Source organism: Melozone crissalis, unplaced genomic scaffold (assembly GCF_028551555.1).
Source record: "Melozone crissalis strain CALT ecotype California unplaced genomic scaffold, PUWL_Pcris_2 ptg000004l_1, whole genome shotgun sequence".
NCBI classification, from domain to species: Eukaryota; Metazoa; Chordata; class Aves; order Passeriformes; family Passerellidae; genus Melozone; species Melozone crissalis.
Genome location: NW_026535782.1, coordinates 41064619 through 41089928, shown reverse-complemented (window position 1 = coordinate 41089928; position 25310 = coordinate 41064619). Strand labels below are relative to the sequence as shown.

Below are 25310 nucleotides of genomic sequence, written 5' to 3'. Positions count from 1 at the left end.
ACTTCCTTGACTTCTGAAAGGAGGTTTCTTGCTAGTCATCTCTGAAGGTCATTTTTGGGGAAGTGAGGCAGGAAGAAGCAGGCAAACACATGCTTTAACATTCCCATATTCCCTTGCCTGTCATCAGAATGAACCTGTTAGAGCTGAGAATTGCTTAACTCCAAGATCCATCAATTTATTTAGTTCCCGATCTCCTTTCATTCCTAAACCTCAAACAAACAAAAAAAAAAAAAACAGCCCCAAAACAATCCAGAATGACAAAAACACAAAGGATTTTACCTGAAAGCCAAAATTTTCCAAGAATTGTAGTTTCCTTGAGCACCTGGTTAGATGAAAGCAATCAAAGATTGTACAAGTTACATCTTAACCTCTTAAAACTTCATAAAGGTTTATAGCAGCAATTGGTGGTTTTTAAGCTTCTCCTACTTCTTTAGTCCTATAATACCCCACAATAGCTGTTGTAGTTTTAGATGTGCATGTAGTGTAGAGCTTGTCATGTCAGTATCTTCTGCTTATGTTTGTCCATAGGCAAGTACTAGATGAACCAAAATACTATTGCTCAGAAATCTGACATTTGACATGTTTGCAAATGTTAGAAGGGAATGTTTGCATTGTAACAACAGGTGCCTACATGTGACTTGTAGATTGCATCATATATACAGATGCATATATCTATAGATTGCAATGTTTAATTCCAGAAGTACTGTTCTCTGCATTACCTGCATTAAATAAATTCATCATTATTTGATGAAAACTGGGAAGGAGGTTGAGACTTGTCTTTTTTAGCCTAACAGTTGCTAATAACATAGATTAGTGTGGCTTTGTAATGAACTTGTTTGAATTTTTTTATTTCTATTTTTAGCTGTCTTGTGCACTCAGTTAGCATGCCTTATAATGGAGAAGCCACAGCTTTAGAACATATTTGAAGGCTAGGGTAGTATCTTGAATTAATCTCTAGTTTATTGAAGTACAAATGAAACCTTTCTCTGTAATCTTGCTGTAGTGATGGCTGTTCTATGTGCAGACTGGGCTATGGCAGAGTCATATCCATGTAGAGCATTTTGTGTCTAGTTAATGTTAGTTAACATGGAGTTTGACAGTTCTATTAGTCTGTAAGAATTTTAAGGACAGATTTTATTGTTCCTAAAGTTTCTGGTATTTAGCTTTTCCCTTCAACTGGGAGAGAATTCTGTGACCTTTTAGCATTTATACATTTAAGGTGGAAGACTACCTCTCTTCCATTGATCTCCTGCAGATCCTCCTCCCAACAGAACTGCTGTGCTGATGTACAAGTCAGAGTAGCAGTTCCTCCTTCCTTCTGCTCTTTCCCCTGTCTCATTTTAATTCTTTGCTGTACGTGGCATGGATTATTAAAATGAAGAGGGTATGGGTATGCTAAAATGGAATACTCTTGTTTAATTTGTTTTTATCGTTTGCTGCTTGTGAACCCATTTGAGAGATTTAATGCTAATCTGTGCTTTGCCTTGGCTTTCTGCTTTGTGTTGTCTTGTCTTGCTTCTATGTTTTTGTTTTTGTCCTGCAAACCCCCATTTCTTTGTTCGTGTGTGTGTTGTTTTTTTTAATTTCTCCTTCATGCTTGTCATTGTCTGCACTTGGCTTTGATTGCGCAAAAAAAAAATCCAAACCAAAAAACCAAACCAACCAAACCCAATGTGGGGCCCATAAATCCGCATCATTGAATATCCTTGTCGCCGTTGATGACCTGCTCTCTGCTCCTGTCCCTTCCTTGGCCTGCTGTGATTGGTGGCTCCGTTGCTTGACTTGGGCTGTGTTGTGTGGACGGAGCAGTTCACCCAAATATGGCCTTCTTGCTGACAGGTATCATTTCTGTGAGAAGTGCTTCAACGAAATCCAAGGGGAGAGCGTTTCTCTGGGAGATGACCCATCACAACCTCAAACGTGAGTGCTTTGTGTTTGCTTGGGCCGTGCTTTCCTGAGCTCTGTCAGGGCCTGCAGTGCCTTCTCTAGAGAAGGGGGGGTTCAGCTCTAGGTTTTTAGCCTGGTAGAATGTGGATGATGCATCCTTCATGTGCTTGTCTTTCAAACCTGCACTGACCTAACTGGTGAAAAAGAACCACTTAGTGCTTAAAATTGCAACTGTACCAATAGAAGGGAAAGAAGAAAATGGCTTTTTCCCTGAAAAAAAGTGGAAGTATTCTACTGCAGAAAAATAACCATGCCTGCAGGCAAGTGTGTGACAGACATAGCTTGAAATATCAGACATACCATTTTCTTTATACCCTAGCTATGCCATTAAACTTGTATTCAACATCGGGTTGTTTTTCATCCAAACCAGAAGCAGACAACCTCCTTTTGCCATACAAATATTTCACTGCAGAAATGCCATCTGCCTGTGAGAAAGGCTGTGCAGTAGTTAAGGACATAATAAAAGGCTGTGCATGGATTTTACCATGTTGGTGGCAGACTATTGTCGCAGTCTCTCATTTTGCTGTACCCTTCTCATACCTCAAGAAGATATTGAAACAAAATTTTTTGAGGCTAAGTAAATCCTTGAGGGACAAATGAGTGCCAAGCAGTTACTCTTTGAGCTATTCAAGAAATCCCTTTGGAGGAAGGCAGTGCAACAACCCTGCAGGTAGAACAACATGAGGAATTCAGGAAAGGTCTAAAGCCAGAGGGAGAGTTGTTGAAGTTGGTAATTGGACAAAAGGAGTTAACTTTCATTTGGAACCAATCCTGGATGCACTAATGGATGCATAGAGAACAGTACTGGAAATATCTGTTGGGGCTTGGGATGATGTACTGAAGTGTACTGAAAGAGGCTAGATAGAGCTTAGATACAAGGAGGAAGCTCTTCACTGTGAGGGTGGTGAGGCACTGGAACAGATGGCGTAAAGAAGTTCAGGATGCCCCATCACTGGAAGTGTTAAAAGGACAGATTGGGTGGAGCTCTGAGCTCCTTGGTCTAGTGGAAGGGGGCAGGGAGTGATGATCTTTTAAGGTCCCTACCAGCCCAAACCATCTTAGAATTCTGTGACCTACCTTTCTGGGAGGAAAAAGGAAGAAAAATTGTGTGCTGGTCATTTCATGTCCCTGTGAATAGATGGATTGCTGTTCCAGTAGAAGCAAAGATCCAAAATTTATTCAATATAGGGTCATAGAGTACATCATAGGAATATGCATGGTGGGTCCTGTTTAAGTTCCATTACCATATTATAAGAATAATTTGAGATAATTGAGATATTTAACTTCATAATTTATTTTAGAAGGAGCTTCAAGTATTTATTCTGCAGGTGGCACAATTTAGAATAAATACTGAAATAAAAGGAGATAGAAAGGTTAATTAATCTCACGTAAGTTGGAGTAAGTCTGTGTCAGTGCTTCTCAGGGAGGGACGTGCTGATCATCTCATGTTATGCAGAACACTCTTTGGCGTAAATTCTCACAGATTTGAGTATTGTATGTTCTGAACCAGGTCATTTAAAACTTCTGTCAAAAAGTTGAAATTCTAGGCCTTGAAACTGATGCAGAGGGGTAGAAATAATGTATTGTATTGGCTGGGCTGGGGTTGCAGGATTTGGAAGCTAAAATTTATCCTTTGAAGTTGATGTAAGAGGAGGGCTAGGGGAATCTGAAAAAAGATAACCTACCTTTCTTAGTAATCAAAGATAATTGGAATTCTGCCTACAGAATATGAGAGGCATATCAAGTAGTTTTTTCACCATTAAACACTGATCAGACCTATCCAGAAGTTGAATTGTCAGCAAGCTTTAATATTTATCCTGTAGTAAAACTGAATAAGGGAACAATATTGCTCTCTACAAGAGAACAATAATGTTTTCCACAGGCAGAGTGGAGTTGTCTGTCAATGTGTAAAATGTAATTACTTTCCTTGTAGTGCCAGTGAGTGTATAAAAACTCTGTTTGTAAGTTTTGTCTTGGTTTGTGGATAGGTGTGGGTATTGCATGAATGTTTGTTGTCTTGTGTTAAAACTGAGTTTTATTGCCTGTTTCTCCATAGCACAATAAACAAAGAACAGTTTTCAAAAAGGAAAAATGATACACTGGATCCTGAGCTGTAAGTATTGCTGTCACTCTTTGAATGATCTTCATTTTATTATAATTACTTTGTAAGATAGATGTTATTCATTCACCATCACCTTTGTCTTTGAATGTTTTCAATTTCATGTAGCACTATTAGTTGGTAGGGGCTGCTCAGTAATCAGCAGATCTGGCATTCAGTGCTGAGAACACAAATCACTGTGGCTGTGCTTGAGAAACAGTAACACTGGATATATGGGCTGAAGTGACTCCATTTTGTTGTCTTGCACATAGATTCAACAGAAGGATGAATGCAGATAGCTCTGCTTTGAAACTAGGTTGTGGTGAATGGTCAAGTCTCAGAACTGATTTGAGTCATTTGGCAGCAGCTCTTAGTGCTGTTGGTGTTTCTAGTTGCTGCATTTTACAGGCAGCTGTAGTAGAAGGAAAAGTTGCTATATTTTGAATCAGCCAGTTAGTCTGTACTGCTCTGAAAGCAGAACTGTAGTCATTCAGTAACATGAAGATGATGGTGACTCAGCTGCTTTTCTTGATATTCCTGAGCAGTTTTTTGAAGCTGCTTTACATGGTTCTGCATCATACACCTGTGCTGCTGTTTTGCAAATATTATCTCAGTTCTCAAATAAATGAGGAAAAAGGATATTTATTGTTCCCACACCATCCTTCTAAAGGCACAAGGGTCAGCCAGTTCTTCTGTTTTATGAGGGCTGTGGGAAGGAGAGAATAGTAGCTTGATTCATAACTTTTCTTTCCCTTTGTTAAAGTGAAGATAGAATATAAGCCTAACTTACAGTGTGATACCACATGCTCTACATAATTACAGCCATTCATTCATTCCAAGTCTCAAACTTTTAGATAGGCATGTTCAAAGGAGTCAGACTGTCCCAATACCTGAAGGAACCTTAGATATTTTGGATAATTATGTTCGCCAACATCTCGAACTAAACAATGTGACCTATCTCAGTTGTCCTTAAATCTCTGCTAATTTTCTGAAAGTGACTTTGGTCTTTGTTTCTGGTTCTTCCTTCTCACCTTTCTGCAGTGTATTTGCAATATACCCCAGGGTTTAAGCATAGTGGGGCAACTAACAGCCAAGTATTTCACCTGGCTCTTCCTTTCTGACATGGCTGAATCCATTTTCCTCTACTCTCTATAGCAACAAGCAGTTTACAGATCTTATCCTTAAAAGGGCTTCACTTGAAAAAAACATGAGTGGATGGTGGTAAGACAAGCAAATGGTAATAAAGTGTCCCTGCATAGTCTGCCTGACTTGAGCTGGCAGGTTCTTAATTTGTTCTGAAGCCTGTTCTCAGCACAGATGTTCCCTCTGTGTTAAATAGACTCAAAAGCCTAAATGCAAGAAGTGCTGTAATAAAGTACTACAAATACCCAAGCAAGCAATGATACTACTAACCTTTGCTTCCCTTTGCCTTTTTTGCCTTGTACAGATTTGTTGAATGTATAGAGTGTGGACGAAAAATGCACCAGATCTGTGTTCTTCATAATGAGATAATCTGGCCTTCTGGGTGAGGAATTTCTCCTTATTAAGTCCATAGCATATTTACTATTTGGTAGAGTTCGTGTATAAACTTCCTTATATTGGTTATATTTAAAAGACTGTTTAATGGAAGAAATTACATTCCCTGAAAATTTTATACAATCTATAGGGTAATATCAAATTTAAACAGTATATCTTACAGTGTTGTGTGTCAAGTTTTCTATTCTGTGTGTGGAAAGAGCATTTCAGCCTTTTATGTTTACAAATGCTAGCCCTTCAGGAAAAGATGGTTTTTAGTTCTGGTAACAGTTTCAGATTGATCTGTTTTCTTTACAAATCATAGTGCTTCATCATCTTCAAAAAATTTTTTAACAAGGATTTAACAGGTGAATCAACTTTTTTGACCTCAGTAATCAGATTAAATTTAAATTTAAAAAATATAGTTTTCTTTAAATGCTCCACAGTTCTTGATCAACATGTGTTTTCTTCTGATTGATTTAAAAACTTTAAAAATAAGGATGAATTATATTTTATAACAGCTTAAAAGTCCCATTTCTTGTCCAAAGAGTGTCAGTTTAGCATTCTGTTGTCCCATCCACATTGCTACAGAAGAGGGTGATGTCCTGTAAGTGAAGAAGAATCATACAATCATTTCAGTCTATAGTGTATTTGGGCATTTAGAAAAAAAACCAGCCTTGTGCTTTGTGCTGCAGTGTCTTATCATCAGAGACAGCTGCTTGAGCCTATTTGCACCAAGAATACTTTGAGCTGGTATTTTCAGACCTGCCAGTGGAGACTTCCCTGGGCTTTCCAGTGGTGATGTGAGCAACTGATAGAGCATGCAGCACCTGGAGCTTAGATCCTCCTCTGCAGCTCTGAAACTGTTGGGCTGTTCTTTGTGCTTCTATTTCAAATTTCAGTTAAGGTATTTTCCAGATCAGATAAGATCTGGTGAAAGGTTTTGCTTCTAATGGTAGAATGCTAGAGAACTTGGTCTGACTTGGGGTGACTTCACCTTCTCTTTTTTTTTTTTGCTTCAGCTTTGTCTGTGATGGCTGCCTAAAGAAAACAGGACGAACCAGGAAAGAGAACAAATTCTCTGCTAAAAGTAAGATTCTGACACTTGCACCAAAAAATTTAAATAATATGTTAAGAATGGGGAAGAGGTGGCTTTTATGCTTGTGTTTTATTAAAGTTTTTTAAAATCTCAAGGAGGATACTTTTGGTCAGTTTTGACCATCAGTTCTGTAGTGTTCAGAGTGTTTGTGTTCACAGGTGGTAGTGTTAGCTAACATTCTGTTTTAGAGAGCTAACAAACTCTTAGAGCACTTCCATTATTGAAATATATTCTTTTGGTAAGTGGAGATACTAACTTGGCTAGTGTGGCTTTATACACAGAATATACTTCCAAATGCAAGTTCTGCTTGTGAAGATGTCTCTGAAAGCAGTGTTTTGTAATCCAATTTAAGTAATTAATAACATCTGTTCAGGAGAAATCTTAATTGTGATTGACTTTTAAGACAAGATAGAAATTGGGTTGAAATAGAGATTCTTTATTCATTTAAATAATGTATAAGCCATAAATGTGCCTGCAGGGAAAAAGCAGCTCACCCCATCTAGAAGTGGTAGGGTTTAAAGATAAAGCTTTCATTTATGTTAGCATACTGCATGTGTTAAGAGTCATTTTTCATCTAACTTCTGAGTAGAGAAATCACATATGATCAGTTCAGTTTTGTATATGTTTAGAGCTGCATTTTCCTCCTGCAGGATTACCAGCTACAAGACTCGGTACCTTCCTGGAGAACAGAGTCAACGATTTCCTGAAACGACAGAATCACCCTGAGGCAGGAGAGGTCACAGTTAGGGTGGTACATGCATCTGACAAAACTGTCGAAGTAAAACCAGGAATGAAAGCAAGGTATGTTCATTTCTAATTTTGCTTTCTTTTTGTGGAAGTGGGAGCTGTTTGTCCTTACGTGATACACTTGATTAAATAAAATCATTTAGGTTGCAGAATAGTTCTAAGCTTGAGTCCAGCTGTTACCCTAGCACTGCCAAGGCCACTGCTAAACCATGTCTCCAAGTGCTACATTTACACATCTTCTAAATATTTCCAGGGATGGTGACTCAAACACTTCCCTGAGCAGCCTGTTTCAATACTTGATATTGAAGAATTTCATTGTCACAGACATCTTTTGTGAAAAATCCTTTCTTTAGTATTTTTCCCTCTTCTGGAAGGCTGAGGCCCCAGAAAGAGAATGTAAGCAATGGTTATCTGCTGCTGTGGAATGCAACAAGTGCACCTGTGATTGGCCCATGTTGCATGTTTACAATTAAGGGCCAATCAGGGGCCAAGCTCTCTGGGACAGAATCAGAGAGAGCTCCTTTGTTGATTCATTCCTTTTCTATTCTTAGCTTAGCAGCTTCTGAGACTTTTCTCTCTATTCCTATTAGCATAGTCTTAATGTAATATATATATCTTAAAATAATAAATCCAGCCTTCTGATCATGGAGTCAAGATTCTCATCTATCTCTTCACTCCTGCAACCCTTGCAAGCCCAGCAACATTTCATGAAGAATTTTTTTCTAATATCCAGTCAAAAAAGACTGTTGTATTCAAAACCTCATCACCAGCCAAGTAGTGACAAACAGGTGTTCCAGCTGCATAATCATTTTTGTGATGTCTTTTTCACAGTAAAAAGTGGGTGTCTCCTATTTGAGTAGTCTGTAAACATTAAACTTTCAAATTGCACTAAAATTACACTTAGAGTAGCCCTGATCTTTGTTGCCTTCACCTAGTAACATGCAGTCTCTGATGTGGGAATATATTTGGTGTTCCACTGCACCCTCTGCTCTGCAGGTTTGTAGACAGTGGTGAGATGGCAGAGTCCTTCCCATACCGAACAAAAGCGCTTTTTGCCTTTGAGGAGATCGATGGTGTAGACTTGTGCTTCTTTGGGATGCACGTGCAGGAGTATGGCTCAGACTGTCCTCCACCCAATCAAAGGTGAGGAACCCTACAAAGGTCTGTTTTGCCTTGGTGCTCTCTCCTTTGGATGAACTTCTTGTAGTTCTGCATAGAGCTTCTCTGTTGCTTGTGTGAGACCCTTATGTGAGTGCTGTTAGGTTCTAGAAACAAAGTAGTTTTTGTAATGTTAGTGTTATTTCTTACTGGGGATGCTGGCTGGAAGACAGATTTGCCTTAAGGATCACTGATTTGTGTTTTCAAGGAAGGGGTTGAATAGTTTTAGGGAGATGAGACTAAGATATCAAAAGAACGCCAAGTTTCTGGAGGTAAATTAGGATCAGAGGCTTTGCAGATTGCTGTTGTAATGGACGCTTCAGATGTATAAAATAGCATTAATAAATTTGTAGAATTACTTCAAAATCTCTCCTCTTTCTCATGCTTTTTTTTTGTTGGTTTATTTTTTAGGCGAGTGTATATATCCTACCTTGACAGTGTTCATTTCTTCCGCCCTAAATGCTTGAGGACTGCTGTCTATCATGAAATACTGATTGGATATCTAGAATATGTTAAGAAACTAGGGTAAGTATCTTAGAACATTTTCTTCTGTACAGCATTTGTGCTGAGTAGTTCTTGCTGCAAATTAAATTACTACATCCTAGAGTAAAGAATATGGTGCCCAAGTATCAACCTGTAATAGAATAACTTGACAACAACTGTGAACAGTTGAAAAGGAGAAGAAGGGATTGCAGGCTTTTCAGGGTAGGCCTCTGCTTCAGCTATTTTGATGTTTCCAAATTTATGTAAGACTTTCTTAAGTCTGAGTAGGAACAGTGAGCTCCTTCTCCAGTCCATAAAATGTTGTTGTCATTGTGCAATGCCTTTAATTAGGTCATTCCTTTGGGCTAGCAAGTAAGTCCTTACCCTTGTGTATAAGGAGAAAGTTGTGGGTTTAGTCTGTACTGGTTAACTCTAACAGTTGTAGATGGCCAGTAAGAAATCCTGAGTAGTTGGAAATGTGAGAAACGGAAGAGTTAGGAAAGAAAGAGGAAAATATACTTGGACAGCACAAAAGAACACAGAACTGCAGTAATAAGAAAAGTGGAAATTAAATTACCATGATAACTGAAGTAGAAAGGCCAGTGAAGTAACCATCACTATTGTCAAGGTACCTAGTGTAGGCTGGTGAAGTTATTTGTGGAGAAATTGTTAAGGGACTGCATTTAAAGCAGTTGATGAGAAGTTGGGAGAGTTGAAGTGGAGGTAAGCAGTACTATCTTCAGTACCTCAGTGAGGTGGTGTGTTTTTTATTACTTCAAAAGCATACATTAGGCTTCTTTCTGCTTTTTTAATTGTCCATTTTCTAATCTATGAGTCTGTACATAGAGCTCAAGCCTCAGCTTTACTTAATGCTATTTTCTGTGCTAATGGGTAACATCAGGTTCTCATTTTGGGAGAACAGTCTTGGTCTAGCAGAATCATCTCTCCATTCTCAGGCAGAAGGAATGACAACTGGCTGCAGCTCCCAGGGCTTGGGGAGGGTTCTGCAGAGCTGTTTCTCAACAGGGCAATGATGGTTATTTTTCTCTAACTGATTATTCCTCCTACTAGAGTTCTCTTCAAAAACTTATGGAGAACTGAAGATAAAGAAGTGATCTTAGGTGTTATATTTGCTGCAGCTGCTACTGATTTGCTGTCATCTATCTTAATAGTACTCTAGATTGTGCACCCAATACCACAGGTTGGCAGTGCCTGTTTATTCCATATATAATTCTAAAACTTTTTCAAACTCATTCTCAAAAACCAGAGTATTTACAGTAGAAAAGTGAATTCTGTCTTTAAGTAAATCTGCTTTTAAATTGTTGCTAGATAAAATATTGCTGCTCTGTCTTGAGATTTCACTAGTGAAATACCTAGACTCAATCTTTCTCCCATTAGTTAATTGGGAGATAGTAGTTGCAGGTTTGTATTAGGCTTTGTTTTTTATGTAGGCTGTATAATGTGCACCCTTTACATGTAAGTGCTCCATATATAGCGCTGGATTTTAGGAAATGAGTGAAAAGATGGAAATGTTAGGTCCAGAACCGCTGCCAGCCTCGGTGGCGGCGCCACCTGGTGTCGGAGAGGAGAGCGCGCGGGATCATTGTCAGCGCCCTCATGTCCCGGTTTGTGTCACCACGGCAGGTATACTACTGGACACATCTGGGCGTGCCCGCCCAGCGAAGGAGATGATTACATCTTCCACTGCCATCCTCCTGACCAGAAGATACCCAAACCCAAGCGACTGCAAGAGTGGTACAAAAAGATGCTGGACAAGTCTGTGTCGGAGCGCATCGTCCACGATTACAAGGTGTGTGAAGTGTGTGCTTGGGGGAGATTGCTCAATCTTGTCTTCATTTCTTCCTTGCCTTATGCATTGTGCCTGATTCTTGGTGTTTACTGCATTAGTTTTAAGTAAATTGAGCACCAGAAGTTTAGAGTTAAAACATACTCTCTTCAAAACATGTAGCTTCTGAAATCGTTCTAGCAAACAATTTGAAATGGTTCCTTAGAACAAGCTAAATTCTTGAGGAATACTGTAAAAGAGCAAAAAACCATATATGGAGTCTTAAATCTTCTTGTGTTAGATCAAATTGCAGGGTTAGGTTGCTGATGCAGTTAGAAGTATATAAAATCTTTAGAATTATAAGGATTTAAATGAATATTGAGATTATGGTGATAACATTGTCCCAGTTGGTAAGAATGCATGTTGAAGTCTAGCACACAGCAATTTCTTTCTTCTGAGCGGGAATATTTGAAATGTATTTGACAAACTGTAACAGATACAATGTTAAATTTGCACTTAGAATGTGTTCTCATAAAATGAATTCTAATATTAAGCTTTCATTTGTTTAGTCTGCTGATGCCTTTTCTTGTCACTCATTGAGAACATTGCCTTTCCTTACATGACTTGTAATAGTGATAACCAAAAGTGGGCTCGCTCTCTTTTAGGATATATTTAAGCAGGCAACAGAAGACCGTCTAACCAGTGCAAAGGAGCTCCCTTACTTTGAAGGGGACTTCTGGCCCAATGTTCTGGAGGAGAGCATTAAGGAACTAGAGCAAGAGGAAGAAGAACGGAAGAGAGAAGAAAACACTAGTAATGAAAGCACAGATGTAAGGATGCTTCTGCTTTTCATGATCTAATGTAACAAGTTTTGATTAGATAAGGCTAATTATAAAAAAAAGAGGGGCACAAGGCACTTCACTTAACTGGGGTTTTCACTTTTCACTCTAAAATAAATTTCAATTTTATAGTTTATAAACTAGATCTGGTAAAATACCACTAAGGTACATCTGGATGAACAGTGGGTGTTCACAGGGCTATAAACTGTCTAATTACCAAAGGCAATTCTGTTGAAACAGCTGCTAGTTGAAAATTTTGTTGCTGAAATCCAGTTGTTACCAATGATCACGTTGCCACCTCAGTCTGATTTGGAAGTTTTTTCCTTAAGCATTAGCTTTTAAATAGTGGCTCACTCTTTTCTTTCTAACTTAGATGATATAAGACCAATCTTAGCAGAATGTTCTGACAAAGTAATGGAATGCTGTGAGTTGGTACTTGACTCTCAATAGTTTTGTTTAGTAGCTTTAAGGCAGTGAGGATCTGAAGCACAAATTACTGCTGAACTGTTGTTGGGCTACTTTAAACTAGAGGAATTTCTTTCTGGGGTCTTGTGCAGTTTTTTTGAGAATGTACAACTATGTTATCAAGTTTAACAAAAAAAAATCTCAAAAATAAGAGATGCCTCTTAATTCAACAGTAAGTTTGAAAGTGAACAGATGTAGATTTTATGCATCTGCCTATCCTTGGATGCTCTGAACTTCTTGTTAGTTAACTCTTTAAACACTGCTGCTTCATCACCTTATCTGAGACTAGATTTTGGGGGGGGGTTAAAATTTTTTTTTCTAGAAGATCTTTGGATCAAAAAAATACAGGTTTAATGTTACAGTTAAAAATCATGATTCTGCTGTGCTGCTCTTTGCAATGCCTTCTTTCAAGAACTTTGATTAATCAAAGTGCAGGAAGTTAGGCAACATGATATCAAATTTGCATTAAGTAACATCTTTCTTAGGAAGGTATTGTTTGCTTTGCACAAGGTGTAGCTTCGAGTTCTCATCTCTCTAATATACCCAGAAACCACTTGTGAAGGATCATTTAGCTCTCTGTGTGAGGTTGGTCAATATTTAGTTGAGACTTCGCAGCAATTTGGCCCCAAAATCCTGACATAGGGCCAACTTGCAGTACATTACTATTTAACTTTATTATTGTTATTATTATTACAAATATTTGTAACTCTCTATTGATCCTGTGTTTCATACTTGAAGAAGGGGCAATAATAAACTGTACTGTCAAGTGATATGATAGTCATCCATGTTCACTGGGAATTTCCATTCTGACAAAGTTATTTTAAGCTTAGGAAAAATGCTTGTTTGGCTAACAATTATTTTGGTCCTTGATCTTCTTATGCTGTAGGGTTTTGAGGGGCTCTCTAAGCATCCCAGCGAGCAATAATCTGTTAATTGCTAACAGATTTGAGCACCAGAAGTAAGAATATAGTTGAAATGAAGCTGACCTGTTTTGTTTGAGTGTTGCAGCGTATGGCAGGTGCATGCCAGAAGTTGCACTACTAATGCATTTTGGACTCAGAACAACAGCTTCATACAAAATCAGTTTAATGCAGTCTGTTAAAAGTAAATCTGTCAGAGCTGTAGCAAACTAAATCTAAGTGTTTTAAGTCTTCCTTTGCTTTGTTTATTGCGATATCAGTTGTACTTTGCAGTTACTTTTACTTTTGAATTGCATTGAGAATTCATCTGCTGAACCCCTTGGTGATTGTCCAAGAGCGTGTAGCTGTAATGGACAAACAAGCTTTGTTATATATTGTTCTCCTTGTACATCCTGAGCATCTATGCTTTAATATTTTTGGAGTATGTATTGCTGATCTTGATATCTTTTGGTGTAATCCTAATGGAGTTAATTTTATGTTTCTGGGAACACTAGTATGTCTCTTGAGAGTAAATGATTGTGAAGTGTGGTTTGTCCTGCAGTTATAGAATAAATAAAAATAATAAAATTGTGACATGGTGTTGCTTAGATACCTGACATAAAATGTCTTTAAAATTGCTAGGTGAGCAAGGGAGACAGCAAAAATGCCAAAAAGAAGAACAATAAGAAGACAAGTAAAAACAAGAGCAGTTTGAGTCGTGGCAATAAGAAGAAGCCTGGCATGCCCAATGTGTCCAATGACCTCTCCCAAAAGCTGTATGCCACTATGGAGAAGCACAAGGAGGTAAGAGTTGATTGAATGAGGAATACTTTTTACTTCAGTAAAGAGGTGTACAAAGCTTTGATACTTCAAACAGAGTCATGCCCTGTAAATTATACAGGTTTGGCTGGAGAATTGAGTGGCTCACCCAGACAGACCAGTACCAGTAAGTCTGGGTGCTCTTTGCTGCAAGGGCACTGGGAATAAATGCAGCTGTGCTCGTGCAGAACTTCCTAACAGTCTAGATTGCCACAGCAGTTCTACTTTTACTGTTCAATGCAGTGCTCCTTTCCTGTTTCTTCAGAGGAAAGTGAATCTGCAGGGCACCCAGAGGTCTGAGATTTCCTAGGCCTCACAAGCACCCCACCTGGCAGCAGGTCATTCAAATGTTGGCTGATCCTGGAACTGTACACTCTATAATGAGGTTTGGTGACCAAAACATCTTTAAAAGGGCTAGCATCTTAAACCTTTTTATTTTTCAGGTCTTCTTTGTCATCCGCCTCATTGCTGGCCCTGCAGCCAACTCCCTGCCCCCCATCATTGAGCCTGACCCGCTCATTCCGTGTGACCTGATGGATGGGCGCGATGCGTTCCTGACCCTTGCTAGAGACAAGCACCTGGAGTTCTCCTCACTACGGAGGGCTCAGTGGTCAACCATGTGCATGCTGGTGGAACTGCACACCCAGAGCCAAGACCGCTTTGTTTACACCTGCAACGAGTGCAAGCATCATGTGGAGACCAGATGGCATTGCACTGTCTGTGAGGTATGTTTGCTGAAGTTTCCCCCCCCCCCCACTCTTTGTGCCCAGAGTGCTCTTTACCTGAACTGATTTCTCATTATTAACTGATGGAAAAATATGTGCAGCTCATCTTCTGGCAGTTCAGAAAGGAGGGAAAACATTTTCCTTAATAAGTGGTTCTGCTAATGTGCTGCTTGGTGTGATTTCTGCCTTGTGAAAGCTGAAATAGAGTTGTGTTTTCTGTAGCTTATTTAAGGTGCTGCTGCCTAAGCAACTGGGAGCTGTAGCCATGGCTTGAGCTGGAATGGTAGGACTAGCTGGTTTTTCTGAAGAGCAATGCATACATTTTCCTTCCAGAGTAGAAGTGTGGGGCAGCAGTATATCTGTAGAGGGCTCTCCGTTGATTTGCTGGCACAGAGGTTTTGCTGTGCTGCAAGTCAGATTCCAATACCCCTGTAGTTCCTTCACTACTCTGTTATGTCTCTGTAGAATGCTGCAAACAGCATTTGTGTCTTCAGAAGTGTTTGCAAAACCAGTGTGTTTGAAGATTGAGTCCAGAGGTTTGGTTCAATGACCACAGGAAGCTAGATTATCATTGTATCTGGCTTCTAACTTAGTTTTCTAGCCTGCTGGAAATGAATGTGTGTACATATATATATATATATACAGGCACACACATGTGCTTTTACTTTCTTGGTATATACCAGAAAGTAAATTCTAAATTTCCCATGGTCTAGTTAATCCTAAGAACTTAGGTCTTTTTCTTAAAGAACAATTATTGAACCCAAACTCATGTGCTGTTGCTGTCACAATGTGTTTCGTTCTTTCAGTGCTCTGTTGTTTAATTCGCATCTGCAAACTGAAAATGCAGCTTTCGTTCTTTTTTGAAAGGTGGTACCTCTTCTGCCTCTCTTGCTCTCTTCTTTTGAAGTAGGAGCAGATGAGTAGCTATTTGTCCCTGCCTGTTTCTTCTCTTTTCCTGTTGGGATTTTTCTGAATAATGTGTGACTTACTAGCTCAGAGCCAACATGTTTTTCAAGGTTTATATATTTGTGTAGCTTTCAGACACCCTTACACCCACACACTTTCCCTGGCTATAATTTGGATTTATTCCTTCTCTAGTACCTCAACATGACATGAAAGATTGAATTTTTCCCTAGAGCAACAATTTGCCTGGAACAGACTGGGAGTAATTGTTGAGGTGGCAGGACATCGTTTACTCGTTTATCGTATGGAGTTTCAGGAACACTGATAACTCATCCTTTGTTGTCTTTTCAGGATTATGACCTGTGCATCACCTGCTATAACACTAAAAACCATGACCACAAGATGGAAAAATTAGGCCTCGGTCTGGACGATGAGAGCAACAACCAGCAGACAGCCACGACGCAGAGCCCCGGCGACTCGCGCCGCCTGAGCATCCAGCGCTGCATCCAGTCTCTGGTGCACGCCTGCCAGTGCCGCAATGCCAACTGCTCGCTGCCGTCCTGTCAGAAGATGAAACGGGTCGTCCAACACACCAAAGGCTGCAAACGCAAGACCAACGGAGGGTGCCCCATCTGCAAGCAACTCATTGCTCTCTGCTGCTACCATGCAAAGCACTGCCAGGAGAACAAGTGCCCCGTGCCCTTCTGCCTCAACATCAAACACAAGCTCCGTCAGCAGCAGCTCCAGCACCGCCTGCAGCAGGCGCAGATGCTCCGCAGGAGGATGGCCAGCATGCAGCGCACGGGCGTGGCGGGCCAGCAGCAAGGACTGCCCTCGCCCACGCCGGCCACACCGACGACTCCGACGGGCCAGCAGCCCCCGACGCCGCAAACCCCGCAGCCCCAGCCTCCGCCCCAGCCCGTGTCACAGCCTCAGCCCGCGCCTCCCAACAGCATGCCGCCCTACACCATGCCAAGAACTCAGCCCCCCGGCGCCGTGTCCCAGGGCAAGGCAGGCGGCCAGGTGACGCCTCCGACTCCACCTCAGCCGCCGCAGCCGCCAGTTCAGGGTCCTCCTCCGGCAGCGGTGGAAATGGCCATGCAGATCCAGCGGGCAGCGGAGACCCAGCGCCAGATGGCACAGGTTCAGATCTTCCAAAGGCCGATTCAGCATCAGATGCCCCAGATGCCACCGATGGGAATGAACCCTCCACAGATAGGCAGAGGTCCCGGCGGCCATATAGATCAAGGAATGGGGCCGGCGGGAATTCAGCAGCAGCCGCCGTGGGTGCAGGGGGCCTTACCCCAAGCTCAGCTGCAGCCAGGAATGCAGAGGCCATCCATGATGTCAGTAGCTCAGCCGGGTCAGCCGATGAATATGGCCCCTCAGCCAGGGATGGGTCAGGTACCTGGCGCCGCTCAGCCCAAACAACCTCTGCCCCAGGCGGCCTTACAAAACCTACTGCGGACTCTCAGGTCTCCCAGCTCACCCATGCAGCAGCAGCAGGTGCTTAACATCCTTCACTCCAACCCTCAGCTGCTGGCCGCTTTCATCAAGCAGCGGGCGGCCAAGTACGCGGGCTCGCAGAACCCGCAGGCCATGGCGGGGCAGCCTGGCCTCCCGCAGGGGCAGCCGGGGCTGCAGCCGCAGCAGGCCATGCAAGGGCAGCAGGGAGGGGTGCACCCCAACCCGGCCATGCAGAACATGAACCCCATGCAAGCAGGAGTGCAGAGACCCAGCATGCCCCAGCAGCAGCCGCAGCAGCAGCCGCAGCAGGCCATGGCTGGGATGAATCCTCAGGCGCAGCAGATGAATATGAATCACTCGGGGATGGCTCCCCAGTTCCGAGATCTCCTGATGAGACGGCACCAGATGATGGAGCAGCAGCGCCACCAGCAGCAGCAGCAGCAGGGAGCGGGACCGGCGCTGGGGCCGGGGATGGCCAACCACAACCAGTTTCAGCAGCCCCAGGGCGTCGGGTATCCCCAGCAGCAGCAGCAGCGAATGCAGCATCACATGCAGCAGATGCAGCAAGGAAACATGGGACAAATAAGCCAGCTTCCACAGGCCATGAGTGCAGAGACAGGAGCCAGTTTGCAACAGGCTTTCCAGCAGAGGCTGCTTCAGCAGCAGATGGGATCCCCAGCTCAGCCCAATCCAATGAGCCCCCAACAGCACATGCTCCCCAATCAGGCCCAGTCCCCGCACCTCCAGGGCCAGCAGCTCCCCTCATCGCTCACCAATCAAGTGCGTTCTCCACAGCCTGTACCCTCACCGCGGCCCCAGTCCCAGCCCCCTCATTCCAGCCCATCCCCTCGGATGCAGCCTCAGCCTTCTCCACACCACGTGTCCCCACAGACCAGCTCCCCACATCCAGGACTGGTAGCTGCCCAGGCTAACCCCATGGATCAAGGGCACTTTGCCAGCCCGGACCAGAGTGCAATGCTTTCCCAGCTTGCTAGCAATGCCGGCATGGCAGGCCTCCATGGTACAAGCGCCACGGAACTGGGGCTCAGCTCCGAGAACTCAGACTTGAATTCAAACCTTTCACAGAGTACACTAGACATACACTAGACACGTTGTAGCATTTTGGGAGCAAAAAAAAAAAAAATTAAGAAACAAAGAAAATAAAAAAAACTTATTTTCGCAAGACTTTTTGTACTGAAGACAAATTTTTTTGAATCTTTCTTAGCTAAAACGACATTTTTCCCTGGAACACATCTGAACTCTGCAGCAGTAGTTTGTGGTTTTAAAAACAAACCGGCAATGAACCTGAGGGACAGTAGAGTACAAAGAATATATTTTTGTTATGGCTGGAATCACAACCAGTCCTTTTTCTTGGCTTTTTTTTTTCCTCGTGTGCGTTGGGGAGGTTGGGAGAGTAAGGCGGTCTTTTGGTTGCTCACCAAAGGATGCCCTGCTCATGCCTCTCAATAGGTTTTATTTTTTTTTTAAATTAATGAAAATATGTAATATTGATAGTTATTATTTACTGAGGCAGATGGTAAACATTTTCCCTATTCTGGTTTTTCTTGATGTCACTGCGAAAAAAACCACCACAAAAACAGAACAACAGAAAAACACAGGAGAACCTTTCCTAAAACCGGAGGACAAAAGGGGTTAATGTTGCTTTAAAACTACATTACATATATAAATATATATATATAAAAATAAATACCAATCTTTTCCTCTTTGGTTGGAAATACGTCAATTCTTTGAAAAATGTAAAAATATTAAATAACTCAGTCCCCTCCTGAAGTCTACTTTTGTCCTCCAAGAATTTTCTATACAAGAGTCTGAGCTTAAAAAAACTTCAAGTATTAAAGTAATTTGTACATGTAGAGAGAAGACAACATTTTTGGAAATACACAGGGGCAGCTGCCAAATGGATGTAGTATATATATTGTGGTTTCTGTTTTCTTGAAAGAATTTTTTTTGTTATTTTTACATCTAACAAAGGAAAAAAAACATAAAAAAGAGGGTAAGAAACAATTCCAACGGGATTATTTCAACCTGAGAAAAAGTCCCTGGGGTTTCTTCTTTATGCTTGCTTTCTCTCTCCCATGCCCCTTTCCCACCCTCTTCCATTTTCTGTAAAACTTGAAAATAGAAAGCAAAAAACCCTCAAATGTTGTATATCATGCAATTAAAGTTGGTTACTTATAAATAAGAACTTTCGATCACTGTATAGACTGTTAAAATTGATTTCTTATTACCTATTGTTAAATAAACTGTGTGAGACAGACAGCCTGTTTTTAATGTTTCCCTTCTCTCCCACATGTGTTGCTTGTTCTTAAAATGGTGGGGGTAGCAGAGTATGTGCTACTTCAAATGTTTGCTATCTAGACGTCGGAGAGCTATTTAATGTATATGACTGTTTTAAAATGCAAATCTCTAATAAGGGGTGTGGAGTAATAATTAGTCTTCTCAATGGACTCTTTTGGTACAACTCTACATTCGTGTTGTTCCCGGCATGTATCTTACCAAAGAAACGAGGTCTGACCTCAACAGTTGTGCCAGTCAGCTGTGCCCCGCCTTGCTCACACGGCCTGGGAGCAGCTGATCTTCAAAGGACCTATTTTGCATTTTGAAATGAGAACTATTTGTTTGGATATGTGATATTAAAAGATCCTATTTCACTTGGAGTATATTGTGCGCCTTTTGGCACTGAAGTGTGACTCAGCATGAGGTAAGCTTGTGTGGATGTCCTGCAGGCAGGTGCTGGACCGGGATGGCACGTGGGTGCCCGGTCACCCTGTGTCACATCTGGTGACCTGCTGGACGCAGAGGCATTCCAGAACAGAGGTGCTGCCACCATGGAGCGTGCTGGCAGTGACCCCAGGCGTGTGCTGCCCACAGCTGTGCTCACATGGAGTTAACCTGGTCATGGCACATGCTGTGCTCAAGCTGGTTGTGCTGGATGTGGCTGGTGCAGTGAGGGCTTCCCAAAATCCAGCCTTATGGTGTGCATGTGCACACAGTGCTGGCTGCCTAGGGAATAACTCACCCAGATGGGACCAAGGATGTGACCAGCTGTGTAATGCCAGCTGTGTTGGGAACATCAGTGTATCTGCAGATCCCAGATAGATAAAACAAGCAAGCTGACCTCAGGAAACTGCTGGTGGAAGATGATGGAGGGGGTAAGTGACAATTAAAAGTAATGGTATTACAGTGTGAATGGGTGTTAGTGATCTTCAAAAGTGGGAGTAAAATGCTTGGGTTTTGGATATAAACACAATTAGGACAATGAATCTTGTATTTAAAAAGGGGTTGGTGGCAAGCCGTCAGCAAGATGGTGGAAAATTTGTGGCAGGCTTAAGGAAAGCAGCTTTGGGCTTTGGTATTTGGCCTTGGCTAAACCTCGTACTGCTCACCCTGGCATGGTGCAGACCAGCTCTGCACCAAGCCCACAATTACCCTGGTGCACTGGGAAGGACTGCTCTTGACCTAAAGAAGAGCAGAAAGCAAAAAAAATCCCATGTATTGAATGCCAGGACAGCAGCCTGGGATTGTTTTGATTTGTGCTCTGCGCAGTAAGCTCTCCTCTTCCTTCCCTGCCACCAAGCAAAGCCTAGTTTTGCTTTCAGCCTTGGTGGACTTCTCAGGATGGAGCATAAATAAAATTCCTTCTGACCACATACAGGCTAGTGACGTGAAAAGTGTGCCCAGCCTTCTGACTTAGAGGCTTTTAGTGCAAACAGCTTTCATCTGTGCCACTGAGTTAGCACACAAACCATGGTTAGAATTTGTCCTGACCTGCATCAAAGCATCTGAAGTGGGGAAGTCCTGGGACCAACTTCAAATGCCAACATAGAGACTTGCTTGAAAGATGCCATGGTGCATTCCATGTGACAGCACAGCTGTTCTGTCCCTCTTTGTAGGTGCTGACTCTGAGCCAAGTTCAGTTTTTGAGGTGATGTGGATGATCAATAGTCTAAAATTTGCATAGGGTTTCTTTTCCTGACATCATTCTACTTCTGCTCTCCCTGGTTCTACTGGAGAAGCAGAAGCCACCATCTAGGGCACTGCTCTGGCCCAAGTTTCAAGTAGGGGGAGGATTTTATGGTGACAACAAAATTAGGGTGTCATCTGTATCTCTCTTGCCATTCAGTTTTGTCTGAGTTAAGTTGTTTCACTCCTATTTATTAGACTCTTGGACCAGCAAAAAGAATTCACACCCGAAGTTCCAGCAATCCAGTCACATAGTGATTGTCCACTTAAAACAATGCTAATGGTTGTACTCAAATCATGTGTAGTTCACTAATGTAAACTTTCTGTCTGACCTTCCACTATCCCAGCTCCCTCAGCCTCTCCCCATCTGACAGAGGCTCTAGTCTTCTCATCACTGTGCTGCTCATTTGCTGGATTCACTATGCCCAAACACCAGATAATTGCACAAACCCAAGACAATGTTGGTGCAGTCACCTGGTCATTAGCCAGCTGTTGTAACAGCAAAACGAGCTACAGCAGCTCTTGGCAGGCCAAGACAAGCCCAGGCAAAGCCTGACAGAGCCTCACATAAAGCAGAGCTTGTGGCCTCTTACTGGCTGAGGTAGATGATGTGACAGTGACAGCCATTCCAGCTTTTGTGCCATTTTTCCAGTATATGATACACACATTTCTCTGCAAGAAGCTCCACCTCCTGTTTCCAAGATGGTCTTTTTGCTGCTTCCAGTTTCAGCCAAACTCAAGGACTCCAGCCCATCCTCTCTGGGCACTCTGGAACAGATCCTGTAGTGAAAGACAGCAGCAGTCAGAAGAGTCTGCTCCTATGACCAGTTCTGCCTAGGTGTGTGATGCTTTCTACCCTAAAAATGAGCTTTTATTTGAAGACCAGCCACAGGGTGCTCTGTCTGGGGAATGTTTATTTTTACAAACCCTCTCAGCAGCTGCCTTCCTACAATACAATGCTGGGGTATCTGCCAGCTTGCCCAAGCAGCCATTTCTTCCCTCACCTTGTCAAAGCAGAATGTGTGCCATAGATCCCAGCCTGAGACACAGCCTAGCCTGGCCCCTGAAAGTGTAAAAGCACAACACATTCCATCCACAGGAACTGCAGCAGCATCTGTGCTTGCTTTGAGGCTGGAGAGCTGCTGAGCTGCTCTGTCAGCCTTGCAGGTGTGGCATGTGCATCAGCATTCGCCTGCCTGACTGTGCTCTGGCATTTTGGTTCGCTCAAGTTGCTTCAGTTGCACTCCCTTAGAACAGGGTCTTGGTTTCAACTCTCCAGGAAGGGATATTGGGTGTTTGGAAGGGAAACCTGTCCTGTGACTGCTGCTGGGAGTAGCTGATGGGCAATCAGCCGTGGCTCCAGTCTACTCTCCCTGCTGTCTCCCTGTTGTAGGGAATGTGGTAGATTTGGGGAGGGTGGAGAAATTACTGTTGGCACCATCTCCCTCAGTCATTCTTTAAAGCCCTTCCTAGCTCCTGGTGAAGTTGGCACAGCTCGGGCTGGGTTTTCCCCAGGTGTGCTGGCTGGTGGCAGGCTCTGGTGTACCTTGGGAGCACAGAGCTAAGTGGGATGCAATCCCAAGCACTGGCAGTGGGTATTTTGCTTCTCCTCGTGTCCCTGCAGTCCCCAGGGCAACAGCAGGAATTGAAAGGTCATTACCAGAAGAAAGCTCTTTGCCAACCCTGATCCTTTGGCTGAAAGTGCAGAGCTTCTGCTGCCCTGAAAAGCAAAGAGTCTTCCATTCTGTTTCCTCTTCACTTTTGCTTTTCACTGTCTGTGCTGCCCCACAGCAGTGTGATACTGAAATGAGCTCCCAGTACAATGCTGTGGTGACCAAAGCTTTGGGAGCCGTGCAGTGGATATCTCACCAGGCCTGCTGATGGAAAGCCAGGGCAGCCTGAGGTGTGACCTGGGTCTACTGCCACCCACACTGCCAGGGCTTGTAACCACACAGCCTGAGTTACAGCCATCAGAAGTCAGAACTCCAAACTCATGAGTTTAAAAAAAAATTAAAAAAAGAAAAAAAGAGGGGGAAAAAGACCTCAAGTGCTCATCTGTTTGCCTGCTGTTATCTCAGTTTGAGCTTGTATTGAAGGATTTCAAGCCCTTTGTTCTGTCAGGTGGGCCCAGGTGTCACCACAAAGAGTGAGAGAGAGCCCTTAACTGTGACTTGGGAAAGGATATGTAAAGGGATTTCCACCTTGGCAAACTGCTTATTATGTGTCAGGCCTTGTGGATGGAGTGACATCTTCTGCCATTAGCTGGACTTGCTCCAGGCTGCCCTTTCTGCTGGGGAAGATGATCTGGCAGGACATGGTGGTGCCCCATGTCTTCCTTGAAAAGCTTGCAGAGGGATTCAGAGGCAGCACAGCTCAGCTCTCAAAAGTCAGATTTCCTGGGGGTCTGGAATGGGATAAACACTTCAAACTGAGATTTATTTCCTAGGCAGTTAACTCTTCCCTCTCCTTGGCACTGGTTGTAGCTGCCTTTTGGGGTTTAGTTTTGCTTTGGGGTTTTTTGTTTGCTTGTGTCGAGTTTTTTTAATTTGGACAGAAATTATTTACTGTTTCATTAGTATTTGTACGTAGAGTTGTGCTGACATATATTGACAGATTTAATGTGGTAGTAAAATAGCAAGGAAGGACAGGCTAACTTAATATTTGTGCCCTTCACTGGGTCACCTGTGGGGTCTGTATTATTTGTTCACTACACAAACAGTTCCATTACTGTGACAGTGACAAGTGGCTGTAAATGTGGAAGAACTTTGGTGTAGCATTAAGGATGATCTGACAAGGGTTTTCTGCAAGCTCCCCAGCCCACAAGAGAGATCTAGAAAGCAGCAACTGCTCAAATCCCCCACCTGCAAGTAGGCTGTTGCCTGTTCTTACATAGTGCAGGACACAGCTCTCTTCTTTTCATGGTTACCTTGGCCTTGGTAAAATTATTCTGCCAAGGGTTAAGCAGAATATGTTTTATTATGTTATTCCATCTGTTTCCTTGTTGGTTTTCCAAGCTCCTCTCCCCTATTTTCCTTTTTCAAAGACAGTACCAAGGCTTACATGTCTATAAATACTTTTTCTTCAAAATGGTTCCCTTCCCAGTGCTCATGACGAAAATTAAACCTTTCAAAGTCTTTTTGTTTTTCACACTGTCAGCTAGGAGGTGCCTTACAAAAGCCATGTGCCACTTCCCACTGCACACAAGAACTGGGAAGGCCTGTAACCAAATGGCTGCCACTTAGTGCTGGAAGTGAAAAAAGGCCCCTGGAGCACCAGGATTCTCATGAGCTCTTGGAAATAACAGAGTAGAAAACTGAAAAAGGAGGCTTTGGAGAAGCAGCAGATGAATTTATGAAGCCTGGGGACGTGGAACATGAGCTCTGCATCCCAGAGCATGGGGGAGAGGACAGTCCCAGTACAAGCACAGAGAGCCAGTGAGACAAGGCTCCTCCAAGAAGTTGTGGTACTGAGGGACAGAGCAGGTGCTGAAGTACAAGAGCTGCTCACCTTGGAGCTGAGTGCCTGAGGAGGCAGCCTGGCCCTGTCCTGCAGCCGTAATCCTCCCACTGCAGCCAGGGCTCCTTCTGCCATTGCACCTGAGAGCAGCCTTTTGACACCGATCCTGCTACAATTTTGATTGCAGATTATGTTAAAACACAGACCAAGCCCAGAACACAGTAGGGAAGGAGATGGGAAAAGTGAAGTCTAATCTAAGTGTTGGGGTTTAGTTACCTGAGATTGTCAGTGCTGTTCTCCCCCTGTAGAAAGGAGTTGGCTTTACAGAACTATTATGATTATTTTTACATAACAGAGTTTTTATTATTGAAAAGAATGTAAGTATTCCTCAATCAAGTTGAACTTGATTCACATTAAAATTAATTTATTTAAATACTATTAGTTATTGAAAAGGCTTATTTAGAACTGCAATGACAAATGAACAGCTGTGGTGTGGAGACTGCCTTTTAAGCTTGTTCTGTGTCAGCACAGAACTCGTTTCTACTGAAGCCTTCAAGAAACCTTGAGCCAGCCTGTGTGTGACCTAAGGGAGCAGTGCTGCTTGTTTCACCCTGGGAAGGGAGCAGGGAGGGGATGCACACCAGTTAGAGCTCCCAATGTGTTCCATGAAAGATGGTTGCAGCAGAAAGACTTAATGAGCCTTTAATTTAGGATTGTGTCTTTTCTGGAAACAGCTTTGCTGTCTGCCGTGCAATGTCCAGCAGGATTTACTAGGGAATAACAATCATTATGATTTATTTCATTATTAACTATATTGTGTTTTAAAGCAATTTTCTATTTTTAACATTGCTGCAGGACTGTTTGGAAACCTGAATGTGGAGGATCCCTGATGCTATGGAAATTTGCTGATCAAGCTGCAG

The 25310-nt window shown here is 42.6% G+C and overlaps 1 protein-coding gene across 1 annotated transcript in view; it reads left to right on the top strand.

The window, feature by feature from the left end:
• Positions 1–19230, top strand: part of EP300 (E1A binding protein p300) — a 61336-nt gene extending 42106 nt beyond the window's left edge. The window contains exons 20-31 of the mRNA XM_054272177.1: positions 1840–1920; positions 4004–4060; positions 5493–5570; positions 6583–6650; positions 7310–7460; positions 8403–8549; positions 8976–9089; positions 10692–10857; positions 11499–11663; positions 13679–13840; positions 14299–14580; positions 15835–19230. Of these exons, the coding sequence (XP_054128152.1) occupies positions 1840–1920; positions 4004–4060; positions 5493–5570; positions 6583–6650; positions 7310–7460; positions 8403–8549; positions 8976–9089; positions 10692–10857; positions 11499–11663; positions 13679–13840; positions 14299–14580; positions 15835–18057 (3694 nt within the window). The 3' untranslated portion in view covers positions 18058–19230. The remainder of the gene's footprint in view (positions 1–1839; positions 1921–4003; positions 4061–5492; positions 5571–6582; positions 6651–7309; positions 7461–8402; positions 8550–8975; positions 9090–10691; positions 10858–11498; positions 11664–13678; positions 13841–14298; positions 14581–15834) is intronic.
• Positions 19231–25310: the final 6080 nt, after the last annotated feature.